Source organism: Scyliorhinus canicula, chromosome 10 (genome assembly GCF_902713615.1).
Source record: "Scyliorhinus canicula chromosome 10, sScyCan1.1, whole genome shotgun sequence".
NCBI classification, from domain to species: domain Eukaryota; kingdom Metazoa; phylum Chordata; class Chondrichthyes; order Carcharhiniformes; family Scyliorhinidae; genus Scyliorhinus; species Scyliorhinus canicula.
The window spans coordinates 90,866,251-90,882,739 of record NC_052155.1 but is presented as its reverse complement, the minus strand read 5'-3'; the positions used below and the strand labels follow the sequence as shown (position 1 = coordinate 90,882,739).

Sequence of the window (16,489 nt, the reverse complement as noted above, 5' to 3'; positions counted from 1 at the left end):
CAATGCTACCGTGCTGCCCACTTATTGACATTATACTCCATCTGCCAGACCTTTGCCCACTCACTCAATGTGTCAATGTTCCACTGTAAGGTTTTACAGCCCTCAGTACACTTTGCTCTGCCACACACCTTCATGTCATCTGCAAACTTGGATACCTTACACGTAGTTCCCAACTCCAAATCGTCTATCTAAATTGTAAATAATTGTGGTCCCAACACCGATCCCTGAGGCACACCACTTGTCACTGATTGCCAGCCAGAATAGCACTCATTTATTCCCACTCTTTGTTTCCTGTTAGACAACCAATCCTCTATCCATGCTAGTACTCTACCCTTAACACCATGCATCCTTATCTTATGCAGCAGCCTCTTGTGCGGTACCTTGTCAAAGGCCTTTTGGAAATCTAGGTACACCACATCCACCGGGTCCCCTTTGTCTACCTTGCTCGAAATGTCTTCATAGAATTCCAAGAGATTCGTCAAGCATGACCTGCCCTTCATGAATCTGAATCTGACGTAGGAATCCTTGTTGTCGAGCTGCTCCAAGGTTGAGTGTAGGGCCAGGGAGATGGTGCCCGCTGTGGACCGGTTGTGGCAGTATGTGAATTGCAGTGGATCAAGGCATTCTGGGAGTGTGGAGTTGATGTGTCTCATGACCAACCTCTCGAAGCGCTTCACAATGATTGATGTCAAGGCCACAAGATGGTGGTCATTGAGACACGTTGCCTGGTTGTTCTCTGGCACCGGTATGATGGTGGTTTCCATGAAGCAGGCGGAAATTTTGGAACAGAGTAGAGACAGGTTGAAGATGTCCATGAATACACCCACCAGTTAGTCTATGCAGGATCTGAGAGCACAACCAGATACTCCATCAGGACCCGTCGGTTTCTGAGGGTTCACTTTCAAGAAGGGTGATCTGACTTTTGGAAGCCTTGACAATAGGTATGGGTGTACCTGAGGCTGCTGAGGTAGTTAACAATGGTTTGATGATTTCCTGCTTGAATTGAGCATAGAATGCATTGAGTTCATCGTAGAGGGGTGTGCTGCTGCCAGAGATTCTACTCCGCTTTGGTTTGTAGCCCGTTATGTTGTTTAAGCCTTGCCACAACCAACGAGAGTCCGTGTCGTTAGTCTGTGGACTCTAGTTTAGTCTGATAGTGTCTCTTGGCATCCCTGATGGCTTTGCAGAGGTCGTACCTAGATTTCTTGTATAAGTCAGGGTCATAAGCAATAGAAAATGGTTCACTGCTGTTGCAAGTAGAAGAAGCGTTATTATTGTGAGGGGGGTCACCAGTGATCTTGCTGCTAATAAGGGCAGTTTAGGAAAAGAGAGGGAAAATATAATAGAGGAGAATGGAGCAATGCATTCTTCCCATACACATGGGAAGTAGGTGAAATAATTCTCTAGATTACCATTGCTATCTCACGACCCACCAAAGATACTGCTGTGGGTTTCACAAGAAAAGAGAAAAGCTGTGAATTTACACAGTCTTTCATGACCACAGAATGTTTCCAAATGCTTTACAGTCAATAATGTGCTTTTAAAGTGTAGTTACTGCTGTAACGTAGGAAAGGGAAGCTATCAGTAATTGTGTATGTCATCTAACGAGGAAAACTATGTTCAAAGAACCTTGAAAAAAAAACACAGAAAATACTGCGCAATCTCAGCAGATCTGACAAAGCTTTGACAAAGAGTCATCCAGACTCGAAACATTAGCTCCGCTCTCTCTCCATAGATGCTGTCAGACCTGCTGAGGTTGTCGAGTATTTTCTGTTTTTGTTTCAGATTCCAGCATCCGCAGTAATTTGCTTTTATCTACAAAGAAACTTGTTTAGTTGGACATGTTGTCGAAGCTTTTCGTCTTGCACTCATCAGGGGCTCAGGAGCTTGGGGAGTCTGTATTTCCCCATTGCTTTCCCCATGGCACTGCCTCAGCCAATCAGAGTCAACCTACTAGCTAATCAGCACCCATTTCTTCGGAAGTATAACTTGTCATAATCGTTTGAAATTTGGCATTCTTGTGCTTGTCCAGATCAGTGCAAGATAGAAAATCTCTCGCAACATATCTCTCTTTTCAGCAAGATTTAACTATGTTTTGCAACATATCCATATGGAGGTCATCCATAATGGAAGCTCAGCCTGATGCCACATGAGCTGGATACAAAGGTGAGAATTAAGATGAAAAGATTAAAAAGCTGACCCATGGCCCCCTATCTGAATCTATTCATAGAATCATACATTTGGCCTACAGTACCTGTGCCAGTTCATTGTAAGAACTTTCTGAATAATTTCACTCCTCCTTTTTCCCTGTAGCCCTGCAATTTTTTCTTTTTCAAGTGAATATCCAATTGCTCTTGAAAGTTCTCATTGAATCTGCTTCAAAAGCCTTTCCAGTCAGTGCTTCCAAATCATAACAACCTGCTACTTAAAAAAATTTCCCCTCATTTCCCCATGGTCCATTTACCAATGACCTGAAGCCTGTATGTACTTTTTAGCATACAGTCCCTCCACCCAGTGGAAACAATTTCTTCTGAAAAAATGTAGTTGCATGCCATTACTTTGAATAAAATTGCCCATCTTTTGAGTATTATGGGGAAACAGCTAAGGGGCGCAATTTCCTGGAAAAGGTTCTAATTGTCAAATAGGGCATGACTTCCGGTGTTTCACGACAGCTGAGCTGCTAAGACCACAGCCTGTATTTAACCGCATTTAGTGCCAAAAATGATCCCCCATGAGTTTCACAGCGGAACTGGCTGTCCTGCCAGCTGATTCGCTGGAATTGCTCCCGAAAGCTCACTGTTACCAACAGAGTGCTGCTCATAAACGTTCCCTCCAAACTCACTCTCAGGCAGCACATGACCATGGCACCACGCTTCGGGGATGCCAAACTGGCCAAGCTGTTGGACACCGTGGAAACGAGACAGGGCACCCTATTCCCCTGAGGGGGTCAATGGATCAGCAGCAGGGCCGCCAATGCCACCTGGGAGGCAGTGGCAGCGGCCTTTAGTTCAGGCAGCGTGACCAGGAGGAACACTGCCCAATGTCGGAAGAAGACCAACAACCTCCACCGAGCTGCAAGGGTATGGTAACACCAGCTACCTGGCATCAGGCCTGCCTGCCACCCCCTTGTCTTCAGGCACCACCCCCCCATCATCCCACAGGTCGGCTGCTGGCACCCCGCATCCTCTCTCCGTCCCACAACATGTCACCATACTTGTGCCCCAGCACACCCTGGCACCCACCAGCACAACCCTTTCATGCCATGGAGTGGTGTCCACAGATGCCACCTGCTATAGACCCCTCTGATGCATCAAGTATGGGGCTCACAATGCCTGTCTCTGTCCTCACTGGAGATGTTGTCCCATAACAGCTGGGAAAGGACAGGCGGCGGGGTTCTGGAGAGTTGAGTCCTCACCCGCTTGGAGGAACGGACTCTGAAGAAGTGGGTGTGCGGCCGAGGAGAGAGCAGTCACCGACAGCGATGTTGGCCTGCACTGCAGATGTGAGGATCAATTGCTCCTTCACCCAGACGAATGTCTCAAGTGAATTGTTCATGTCAGACAAAATTATTCTTCCCTCTCACTGACGACATGTCCATTCTCTCGCAGGATCTCCACCTGATGGGACCGGGCTAGGCTGACCCCACCCTGCCACCTAACAGAATACCTCGGAAGCCAGCTCCAAGGAGACCACCATTGATGTATCACAGCTATCACCCCCATCTTCCACACGTACAGAGACACACACCTCAGTGGGCGACATGAATGGACAGGCTTCTCAGGCACAATCTGGTGAGCAACGTACAGTTGCTGACATCCAAGCGAGTCAGCAGTCGGAAGTCTGATGGATCTCAGGACTAAGCTGGGTCCCAGTCAGATGCTGAGACCCTGGGCAAGGTTATCCTGGAGCTGATGCAGACTCTAGGCATGACCATGAGATTCAGGAGGGGATGTCAGTGACACGCCAGGGAGTGCATGGCCGATTGGAGTAGCCCCAAATGCTACAGGTACAGGAGATGGTGGCGGCAATGCGTGGCACTGAGGCCAACACTGCTAGGATGGCAACTCCAAAGGAAAGTCTGGTGCACAACATCAGCGTCATGAGTGGTGGTGTCCAAGGTGTGGCTCATTCAGCATCGACCATGGCTGAGGGCCTCAATATCATGTTCCAGTCACTGAGGGATTTGTCCCAGATGCAGGTGGACATTGCTGAAGAACAGTAGAGCATGAACCAGTCACTGAAGGACTTATCCCAGATGCAGTTGGGCATTGCCGAGGTGATACAGAGCATGGCCCAGTCACTGAGGAGCATAGTCGAAAGCGTCAACACCATGATGCAGACAACAGGGAGGTGCCAGGACCGGCAGAGAGGATGATGAAGAGGCCCCTGGAACTCCAGCTGCCTCTCCATCCGATGGAGACCCCAAGGGCCCTACGGGCACCAACCTGGAGGAGGGAACCCTGGAGGCCAACCTGAAGCCTGCCACCAGGGAGATGATAGCGGTATCCACCTCACCCAATCCCCCCCTCCTGACCCCGCCATGTCTCAAGGTCAGCCAGCAGAACAGGGTAGCACGGCAATGCCAGTGACATTGGTAAGTCAGCTGGTGCCCTCCAGGCCCCCCAGAGGACCCAGCCAAGGTTACCAAATACTACAGGGTGCGAGAAGCAGTAGGCTGCCTCCTTCTCTGATGTGCATCCAAGGGATAGATCTAGACATAGCGGTAGACCACAGAAGATGAAGAAGCTTGAGGATCACTGAGTGGGCACTGGTGACCGTGGGGGGGTGTGTGGGGGGGCACCATCTGGAGCTCAGGAGATTTGGGTTTTGAATATTCATTATTAAAACTTTTTGTACCTGATACATGTGAAGCCTCTGTCTCTTATTATTCACAGCAGACCTGCCCGCACCCCACCTCCAGCTGCCTTTCACTCCACCCACCCCCTGCCCGCTGGGCACAAGGGTCCTCAGCAAGAGGGTCTGATGCAGGCTCCATGAAGGTAATGGGTGTGAGCACACCATCAGCAGAAAGAGAGGAGTCACACTTTGGTATAAACTGAGGAGCACCAGAGTTTATCTCACAGCAGATTATCATCACTGGGCAGCACGGTAGCACAAGTGGATAGCACTGTGGCTTCACAGAGCCAGGGTCCCAGGTTCGATTCCCCGCTGGGTCACTGCTGAGTCTGCTAAGTCCCCGCTGAGTCTGCACGTTCTCCCTGTGTCTGCGTGGGTTTCCTTCGGGTGCTCCGGTTTCCTCCCACAGTCAAAAGATGTGCAGGTTAGGTTAATTGGCCATGCTAAATTGCCCTTAGTGTCCAATAAGGTTAGGTTATTGAGTTATGGGCATAGGGTGGAAGTGAGGGCTTAAGTGGGTCGGTGGAGACTCGATGGGCCGAATGGCCTCCTTCTGCACTGTATGTTCTATGTACTATGTACTCTACTGCCTTATGTGGTGACCCGCTGATAATGCCAGCACAGGCCCACCACCCTGGAGTGATGTAACACAGACCCTGTGTGGAACAGGGTATTCAGGGAGGCGGGGAAGGAAGGGGGGAAATGGGTGGGAGGAATGGGAGTGGGAGTGGGGGAGGAAGTGAGGAAATGGATGGGAGAGAGCAGAATGGGGGTGGTCAATGGCGGGACGGGTGGCCAATGTGGGGTGGGGTTATTTACAGGTGGAGGGGGCGTTCGGAGGGGGAAGGGTGTGAGCTGACAGAAACATCCTCGTCCTCTGAGAAGCGGGTGAGGATGTGGGTCCATTGACCCTCCTGGCCAGACTCTCACCGCCACCTGTCCTTCATCCTCTGGCTGCCCCCACGGGTCCTCCCCGGGTTTGTCTTCCAGTCTCTGTGCATCCGGACGCTTTTCATTCTCCTCAGACGAGTCCGCATGTTCTTCCTCTTACTCCAGCATGTCACCTTGCTGTGCCAGGTTTTAGAGGGCACCACAAAGTGGGAGGCCGTCTTGGGGGTATACTGCAGTGCACCACCAGAGCGGTCCAGGCATCAGAGCCACATTTTGAGCAGTCGGATGAACCACTCAATGACAGCACGAGTGTCAACATGGGCTTCATTATATCAGGTCTCTGCATCAGTTTGGGCCTCCGCACTGGCGTCATCAGCCAGGACCTCAGCGGGTACCTCTTAGCCCCCAATAGGCAACCCGCCATCTTAGGGTGGTCCTCGAAGGTGCCGGGGATCTCCGTGTGTCCCAGGATCTAGCTGTCATGCACTGGAAAGTCTGCACACATATGCATGACCTGGAAGTGGTGTTCACACACAAATGGAACATTCAGCGAGTGGAACCCCTTCCTGTTTAAGAAGGGCACACCCTGATTATCTGATGCATGCAAGGCAATATGCAGGCTCTCGATTACCCCCTGGACCTGGGGCATCCGGCAATGGTCGAGAATCGTGCTGCCCAGGCATCTTCATGGGCTTTCTCCAGCTCAAAGTTCTTTAAAATAAATTTAGAGTACCAATTCATTTTTTCCAATTCAGGGGCAACTTAGCGTGGCCAATCCACCGACCCTGCACATTTTTGGAGTGTGGGGTGAAACTCAAGCAAACACGGAGAGAATGTGAAAACTCCACACGGAAAATAACCCAGAGCTGGGATCAAACCTGGGACCTCGGCGCCGTGAGGCAGCAGTGCTAACTAATGCGCCACCGTGCTGCTCCCAGCTCAAAGTTAATATAGTCAGCTGCCCAGGCATACAGGACATCATGATTTCACGGATGCACTTGTGGGTTGTGGCTTGGGAAATGCCGCAAAAGTCCCTGCTCGAGCCCTCGAATGAACCATTGAGTAAATGTTCAATGCTGCGGTGACCTTCAAGGCCACCGGGAACGGGTGTCCTCCTCCCCCACGGGGTGCCAAGTCTGCAAGGACATGGCACAGGCGCTGTACTGTTACTTGTTGAGATGGAGCCTCCTGCAGCACATGCTGTCTTCATCTTGGATGACCAACAATGCCTGTACACCTTGGCCTGCAGGGCAGTCGGATCTGCAGAGTGGGTGGGGGCCCCCTGCATATGGGGCCGCATCCAGCCTGCATTGATACTGCTGCTTTCTTTGGCATCTGGCCGCCTGGGCTGGCACCAGCACCATGAGAGCTGCCGCTGCGGGGTCAACAACACCATCCATCTTGGCTTCATCACTCACCGAATGAAGGTGCTGCGCTCCGAAAGCTAGTGTTTCCAAATAAACCTGTTGGACATTAACCTGCTGTTGTAAGACTTCCAGTCCAACGCTGACATCGCCACATCGTAATTAATTGGAGGAGAGAGACTGACAATCAATTAGGGCTTCCGGCCCGGGTCCCTCATACCCTGGGCCTCCCCCACCTTTTTGTGTTCCGCTTTCTCTCAGAGTGCCATCCACTGGCCCATGTTGCTCTGAAGGACCCCGCTCTGCACACTCATCCCCCGGCCGCAGCAGGAGCCGCTAGACCCTGGGCCCCTGACCGTGCTGAGATGCCCTCCCCTGATCCACACACTCACCCTCTGGTTGCGGGGACATACCCAGTGCTGAAGCCCAGCTCTAGAGTGTTTGATTGTTGGTTGTGGCCTATGTGGTGTTGACACCTCCAGTGTTCAGGCCAAGTGTCCAGGCCTCACATGTTGATTGAAATGATAGGCTATAACGCTCGTTTGAGACATAACACGTGTACCCATAAGAATGCACTTGAGAATATTTTATCTATTAAATGGTCAACAGTAAGAAAGATTTCAAAGTCAACTACGTAACATTCCACATATCACACTAACTATTAAACAATAAGGAAATGTCACTGCTCCATATTGGTACCAATAAAAGCTATAACAGCTCATTTTCACAACAAATGGAACAGAAACGGAGAATAATCCTGTAAATGTGTTATCGTGTCCAGAACTTTGTTGTCTAAATGATCTGTCCATTAATGTGAGACTTGTTCCATGTAGCAAAGCCATTCTTTGTCCAGGAGCCGCAGCTGTGCAGGTCCAATCTCACCAGAACCTAATCCTGGCATCCACATGTTCCACTGGCACTCAAATTACAGTTGAACATTCTTGACTTCCAGCGTGTTTTGACCCGCGGTGACGTGCCAGTTACATGCAGCACTCACCACACCAACAAAAGCATCAGCAATCTGCGAAAACATTTTGTCAACGGCACCATCAGGTGGCCCATTTGGATTAATGGCGCGCACCAGGTCCCTCAGCATCTTCTTGCTTCTAACCAGATTGCTTTCTGGTCTCATATATCCCCCTGAGCCAGATGTTCCAGGATCCAGGCACCTTAGAAAAAATTGTCCCAGCTACAGAAATGGAAGGAAACAGCAGTCTCCAGGCATTTGCAGCCATATGCATTAGCAAGCAGCAAACACAACCTGCAGCTGTGAAGAGCTCTCACAACTAACAAGGCCAATTCATCAATACCAATAGCCTTCAGCTATGTAGCCAGAGGCTGCCCACAGCCAAAGGGAGTTAAAGTTGCCTTCATTGTGACCATTAACAGGGCTCTATCCTGCAAATGTTTGGTAGGACATATAGGCTGCATGTGTAGTTGCCTTAGTTTATGGTACGCACAGTACTGGATAACGGTCTGTAGACACGTGCAGATGGCGAGCCCCTCACCCCCCACATCTGATATATGGTTCCCAACCCCCCACCCAGGCCCACTCCACCTGAGGGGTCCCCCATCCCCTGAGCACTGGGGCAGCACTTCCAGTGCCCCAGGGCTGCATGCTGGGGTTTGGAAGTAGCTACTCACCTCCTCAGCTCCCCTCAGCAGCCATTGCTAACATCCCGTTTTAAATAGGAATTCTAAATGGGGCTGGTTTAGCACAGGGTTAAAAAGCTGGCTTTGAAAGCAGACCAAGGCAGGCCAGCAGCACGGTTCAATTCCCATACCAGCCTCCCCGAACAGGCGCCGGATGTGGCGACTAGGGGCTTTTCACAGTAACTTCATTTGAAGCCTACTTGTGACAATAAGCGATTTTTATTTAATTTCATTTAAAATGGCACCTGCACGACCTCTCGCTGGGGAGCCGGTTAGTTCCCAGAAGGCCGTTAGATTGGGCTTCCATGGCGCTAATGAGATGCAGATGGCTTCTAAAAGAGAATGTAGCCCAGGGACACTGGAAGTGCTGCCCCAGTGCACGGGGGATAGGAGACCCCTCAGGTGGAGTGGTTTCAATTGGTATCTCACCACATCTGGGCGGGATATGGAACCCGCCAACGGGAGCAGGCTGGTTCGATCAACAACCAGCTCGCGTCCGGCGCGGATCCTAATTTTAGCCTCTCCTGCGATTTAACCGACTCTTGGGGCTAAATGGATCTCCGAATGGCCTCCTCCTGCTTCTATTTTCTAATGTGGACGTTAAATGATGCCCAAGGTATTTGCGCAGCATCATCCTCTTTGGCTCTTCTCCAGTGCTCCATAGATTCAGCAACATTGTCCTCCTTGGCTCTTCTCCAGTGTTCCATAGATTCAATGTGGAAATGCGTTGGATTTTATGTAGATTGACTCATTAACATTTGGCGATTTGAGTAGCTAAAAGCTGTGGCTGAGTCGGGGTGTATTGATGTTAATGCCTATTTATGAGAATAAATAACTTACCCTGGGATAAGTGCAAACAGCAGGCCATGTCGGAAACAATTTTTCAAATTTGTCTTTAGCTTTCCAAGAAAAATTCCATTGATATTCATCCTTTCTTGTTTTGTTTTTTCCTTACATTTTTGCGATCCAACAAGTGATGCCATGTTCAGCAGGTTGATGCTGCTTTGTGTTCTTATATTTTATTCAGAATGTTTGGCTTTGTCACATTTGTAATTGAAACATTGAACTAAAGGTGAACAATACGAGAACTGTTTGGAGGCTGAATATTATTTTTCCAGTGCCACCAGTAAGTAGCATTAGTAATAAAACAGAGTTTTACCCCTTAAAGCTACTCCTCAAATCCAAATGATTTGGGCACATTTTGCTCAGACCTATAATTCTGATCAGGTGACACATGTGAATTATATCTCATTATTTAAAAAATATATATTTTTAGAATACCCAATTCATTTTTTCCAATTAAGAGGCAATTTAGTGTGGCCAATCCACCTTCCCTGCATACCTTTGGGTTGTGAGGGCGAAACCCACACAAACATGGGTAGAACGTGCAAACTCCACACGGACAGTGACCCAGAGCCCGGATCGAGCCTGGGACCTCAGCGCCGTGTGGCAGCAATGCTAACCACTACGCCACCGTGCTGTCCATATCTCATTATTAATAGGTGGATGTAGGGCGGTTTAGTGCTGGGATATCTCCTATGCTGGGAAGCCTTTATGTCTGAACATGACATTTTAAAAAATGACTACTTTAGGACTAATTCACTTGGGGGGTCCTAAAATGGCATTATACTCCTTAGCATTTTGCTGGACTGTATTGATTCAGATTAATAAGGTTCTTGAAACAGACTAACAATCCTTCACTTTATTAATACAGGTGCAGGTTAAAGCAACAAGAAATTTCTGGTGAACATTTATGAATCACTGGTTAGGCCTCAGCTACAGTATTGTGACCAATTCTAAACATCGTTTATATGTCAGAATTGTGACAATGCTGGAAGAGGCCCATCATATCTACACTGGCTTTTAAATGAGCATCACGGCTTAGTGCCATTCTACTGGTAACTTTTTTTCACTAGTTGCCATGGTGGGATTTGAACCCACGTCCCCATGTTATTGGCCTGTGCCTTTGGAATACCAACCCAGCTACATTACCACTACACCACCACCGCCTTGCATTCCTAGTTGTTTTACTAGGCATAAAGTTATTTAAAATAACAGATAAAGGATTGCCAGAGAATCAAACAGCACAGGAGTGCATTTATTGCATCGATGCGATAGGACTGTACATTTAGTTATACTGACCTGCAAATTCTCAATAAACCTGCATTTTTCTTTCTTTTCATGCATATATCTGGGTTATCTTTTGAAAGTTACTATTGAATCTGCTTTGGCCCCCTTTTTTCAGCCAGTGTATTCCACATCGTAACAACTTGCTGTTTGAAAAATAATTTCCTTTCTTGTTATTTTGCCAATTTTCTTAAACCTGTGCCCTCGAATTACCACCCCATGTGCCAATGGAACAATACCATTCATAATCTTGAATACCTTTGTTAAATCTCCCTTAAATTTCTTTGCCTTAAAGAGAACAGTTCCAGTTTCTCTAATCAAATTCAAGTTCACACTCTTGAAGAGTAGGATTTGAACTCATGTTCACTGGATTATCAATCCAGGCCTCTGAATTACTCCCCCAATAGCATAACCATTGAACTCCCATATCTGTTATATAGCAGGCAAATCTTAAGTATGAGTCATTTGTAGGCTAACAGATCGAAATGTAATCATGAGACACTAGATCAAAGCACTAGATAAAACAACTGGTGGTGTAGTGGATTTGTGTGTTGCATTGCTGTAGCCTCCCCTTTCTACAACAGCTGCTGCTAAAGCAGTGAGATGGATGATTACGTATGGTGGGACCATACGTAAGGTGGGACCATACAACACCTTTATATTGAGATAAAGGTGTGCTTTGAATGCTACACTTGTTACGGTTATTAAAGACATGGGGCTGGATTCTCCAGTTGCCGACGGCGAAATCGCGTTCGGTGACAAGCCGGGGCATCCAAATTCATAACAGAATCAGGGGCGGCACCGCTTGTACGATACTCCGGCCATCCAAAGCTGTGCATACACTGCGCCAGGTATCCACAGCCTCAGGTCATTGCCTGAGACCTGCCCCCCGATGCTCCGTCCCCGACCGGCCGAGTTCCCGACGGCGTGGGACATGTGTGGTCTCACCCATGTGTGGTCTCAGGAACTTGGCGTTGTGGCTGCGGACTCAGTTCAGTGCTGCCACAGTCGGGGGAGGGCCGGTCCGTGGGCAGGGACGGACATTCGGGGCTCGGGGCACTGTGGCAGGGTGGTCCGGGGCATGCGCGCCGGCTGAAGGGGCGGACTATTTCGCTGGCCGGGTCTGTCATCCGCCATGAAACACGGCGCGGCTGCTCCAGTCCGCCGCCATGCGCATACATGGCCACGGACCCGGCAATTCTCCAGACTATATTGGCAGCTAGAGCTGGGTGCTCTACGCTGCCTTCCTGCTATCCCCCCGCCGGAACGGAGAATGGGTGGCTGTTTCACGACAATTTTTCTGTCGTGTAACGCCACCGTCTTCCCGCCGACGTGGGGACTTAGTCTCCAGAACCTGAATCCAGCCCATGATTCTGTTGAGATTAAAATCTTACCATATATTAAAGTGTAAAAAAAATAAAAATTTTATTGAATCAATTTGGAGTAATGTTCTTTTTTAAAATAAATTTAGAGTACCCAATTAATTTTTTCCAATTAAGGGACAATTTAGCGTGGCCAATCTACTTACCCTGCACATCTTTGGGTATGGGGCGAAACCCACGTAAACACGGGGAGAATAGAAAAATCCACACAGACAGTGACCCAGAGCCGGGATGGAACCTGGGACCTCAACGCTGTGAGGCAGCAGTGCTAACTACTTCGCCACCGTGCTGCCCCAGGAGTAATGTTCTTTACAAGAGAGAAAATCAAACTATAAGAAAATAAAGCCTTTTAGTACACAGGTCCAAATTAAAATTCTGAAGATCACAGGTTCCCTTCTGAACACTCTGCATCTCATTTCACCAGGCAACAGTGGTAAAAGGTGGAGAATAAAAGAGCTCTTTTTACACTACTGTGAACAACTGTCCATGTAATAAAAATGGTCACTTGCGTTGTCACGATTTTTACTTTTCCCAAATTTTACTTAAAACTCTAAATGCCGGTGGTGTGCATACAAAACAGATTCAAATTAATGGCTGGGGAGCTTTTCATTGATGTAACCCATCATTAGGTGACAATGCTGCATCTCTAGGTGGCCTATTAAAGAGCCTCCTGGTAAAACAGGGGCTCTGCATAATGGCCACAATTTTCCTACCCAACTACATTGGCATTAATATAAAACTTGAGAGCGTAAATATGGCATGGGTGTTTCTCAAAATTAAATTTCACTTGTACATATTTCACATCACATTGGTTTCACTTCATCCATGTGTGCATCATTGTTATTTGTTGAAGCAGCTTAGTTAGAGAGCTAGGTGTACTGGCACATCTCGTGGTTGGCACACATTAATAGCTATAGGGAATTTGAGAAATTTCCTTTGTTGGAGAAGAAACAAAGTTTGTGCTTTTGTGAAATCTCTGTATTGAATATCCATATCAGTCTCTAGTGTTGTACTCTTTGGGATGTGGCTGGATGTGCATTCCCTGCTGCCCTTCTTTCAATGCACTGTAAGGGGCACAGTCCGAAATCACTCTCAGTGGGGATAACTGAAATATTTTACATCAACTCAGAGACCTGAGTAAGGGCTCCATAGGCCAACACCCTGAGCTGGACAGGTATATGGACATTTTTCACACCACTGTTTAGACCCCTCATGTTCTTACCTTGACAGACTGTCCTCACCATTCCTCCCCACTCCACCCCACCACATCCAGGACACAAGGCCCTTTCCACTTCAGTCCTCTCTATCGTAGACCCCACTGAAAAACCCTCTTCACCACTGATTCACTCTTACCATTCCCGAGTTTTCATGCAAGAATCCATTCTTATGCACCCCTTAACAAGGAAAAGCGCTGACCTTACACATATCTGCACAAAGGCGACATGCGCACCTTTAAATGATTGCAGTTGAAGAGCCAGGCGATTCTCACATGGCCCTGACTTTATCCCAAAAGGTAGGACTTATTGAAAACTGTTTCAAATTACTGAGTATTCATGGCATGCATGAATATTGCCAATATGCGTCCGCCACAAGCCAGCATAATTTTCAATACACCGCAAACACACCGTTGACTCTGCAGCTCAGGGGCAGCACAGTGGCTCAGTGGTTAGCATTGCTGCCTACGGCACTGAGGACCTGCGTTCGAATCCTGGCTCTGGGTCACTGTCCGTGTGGAGTTTGCACATTCTCCCCGTGTCTGCGTGGGTTTCGCCCCCACAACCCAAAAAGATGTGCAGGTTAGGTGGATTGGCCACGCTAAATTGCCCATTAATTGGAAAAAAATAATTGGGTACTCTAAATTAAAAAAAAAAGACTCTGCAGCTCAACCCACCATCGAGAAAGTGACATTGTGCATCCAACAATGGGTCGCCTCACACACTATCTTTCCCATTCTTGTGGCCTCAATAAAATGCCCCCTTTTATGTGGATAAATTAAAGTCCTGTATTTGAAAGCTGGGTGATTGGTCATGACAGAAATAGATATTGACAGCTATGCCTTAATCTTGCAATGTTTTACTTCAACACTTACAGGTTCAAGGAACTTTAGGTGAAATACGATCTAGTGCTGTTCAGTATACTCATCTTAGATTTAAAATAGTGAATTGGTGGTGACAATGAATGTAACTGGTACTGCTCTGTGTGTGATCAAAGTGATCACATGGATCCAACAATTTAAAAAAAAACTGACCAAAATCAGACAGGTTATCATTTAAAGAAAATTGTGATCAAACATTCAGGCCCTTTTTATTTTGCATTTTTTTTTCTTGTCAAAACACAAGAGTATATTGTTAATGTTTTTAATCTTACAGAGAATGAATTTCAGGATTACCTGTTAAGGCAGACATTGGTACGTGGATACAGTGAAAAGCTTGGACGCTGTGAAGCACCAGATAATTGTCACGTCAAACCGACAAAGGTGAGGCTTTGTGGCTTCATTAAATAATTCCATGTAAATGTGCTCATTGGCGCAGTGATACTCACACCCCTTAGGTCGTAGAAGTAAATGCTTTACTTTTAACTGGGGTTACTTTACAATTTGCTGTGTGACAAATTTAGCGGCCGCTAATTGGTTTTATTTACAGTTCAATTCACTTTCTATTTTCAAAGATACACACAGTGGCAGTAGCCATTCATTCTCTTTCTGCTCAGAGGTGTAGACCTGATAGAAATAAATAGGGTTGTTTCTCTTTATATTGGACAGGAAAATATTATATGTAAATGTTACAGACTTCTCTAATAATATCAGTCATTTCTAGGCTATGAAGTCCTGCTGTATTGATGTTAAGGAGCAAAGTTGATAATCAGACAATCAAGATATCTTACCCTTAATTTGAAATAGCTAGACATACCAAGGGCATCATCGCTAGTTAATTGCATTATATATGAGATCCATCCATTCTTCTTTTACCCTACATTTTAGAGTTTTTATTGGATTTTCTATATAATTGCTGTCTGCATAAGAAATGCTTTCCTTAAATTTGCCAGTGTCGCTTGTACAAAATTCTAATTTTTGTCTGTCGCAAAGAACATCAGACTTAAATAAAAAGCTTTGATCAGACACCACAAGCTCAGGTGTAGGTAGGAAATCTGCCAGAATGGTTCAAGGAAGAATGCAGAAGCAGTGGAAGGTGCAGCAAGGATTGTTTGGATACATTTGGTGATGGCAGATATAATGTTGCACTATATTTCTACTTTTTAATAACTACAGCTGGCCAAGATTACATTTTTTAAAATAAAGCCCATAAATCATGCATTTTATTGCTGCATATTGCAAAACAATTTTATCGTTTAGTGGCTGCATCCAAATTATACAGTTTCAATGTGCTGCAGAAATTAGTTTAGTTCAGAGGGTGTTTCTGTGTCAGAGACGTCGTTCATTTAGAACAGGAGTGATTTCCCCTCTCAGAAAAGTGACTGAAATAGAAAGCTTGGTCGAGTCAATCTAACCTGATTTATCTTTGCAACAGATATTATAAATTCATTTTTTCGTCTATTTACCACAATACAATGTTGTGGGAGATTAAAGATTTATTATTGTTGTACACTGCCAAATCAAATTTAAAATAACGGAAGAGATAGATGCAGCAAAAAAAAAATCATATTGATGCTAATTCTACCAGCTATAAAATACACCAGTTGTGTCTTTGATAGTTTAATTTATGAAGGCTAGTTGTTAAAAATCACTGTAAGTGTGGCACATGAACTACTGAAAGAAAATGAATAAATGGTATATATATTGGTGTAACAGCACATAATATAGTGTGTTGGGGAGTTCTTTCTCTCAATAGACCATAGTAATCAAAAGTAATGAACCTATTATGCATAGGGCCTCAGAGAGCATCGTATTGCCATTTGAGTGCAGCACACAAAAGGTTTATTAAAGGAAATTAAGGTCCATCATAGCCACACCTGCTCCCCTATTATAAATCTAATACAGGTCACTGCTTTCAATCACAACACAACATTAGATAAAAGAGTCATGTTTCCATTTAACTAAGGTAACAGCACATCCTGTTCACTCAGTTCCTTTTTGAGAATGCAAAAACCAGAGATGATCTTCATCTAGCAATAAGTCAGAGAAGTTTGGTAAAATTAGTGCATAACAGTACAAAACTACGGATAAAAAAAAATCTTTGTTTTATTTGTTATGAATCC

General features: G+C 46.4%; 1 protein-coding gene across 1 annotated transcript in view; it reads left to right on the top strand.

Moving 5' to 3' along the window:
- Positions 1–16,489, top strand: part of st18 (ST18 C2H2C-type zinc finger transcription factor) — a 458,310-nt gene that overhangs the window by 224,811 nt on the left and 217,010 nt on the right. Inside the window, exon 3 of the mRNA XM_038809340.1 lies at positions 14,644–14,750. Within this exon, the coding sequence (XP_038665268.1) occupies positions 14,644–14,750 (107 nt within the window). The remainder of the gene's footprint in view (positions 1–14,643; positions 14,751–16,489) is intronic.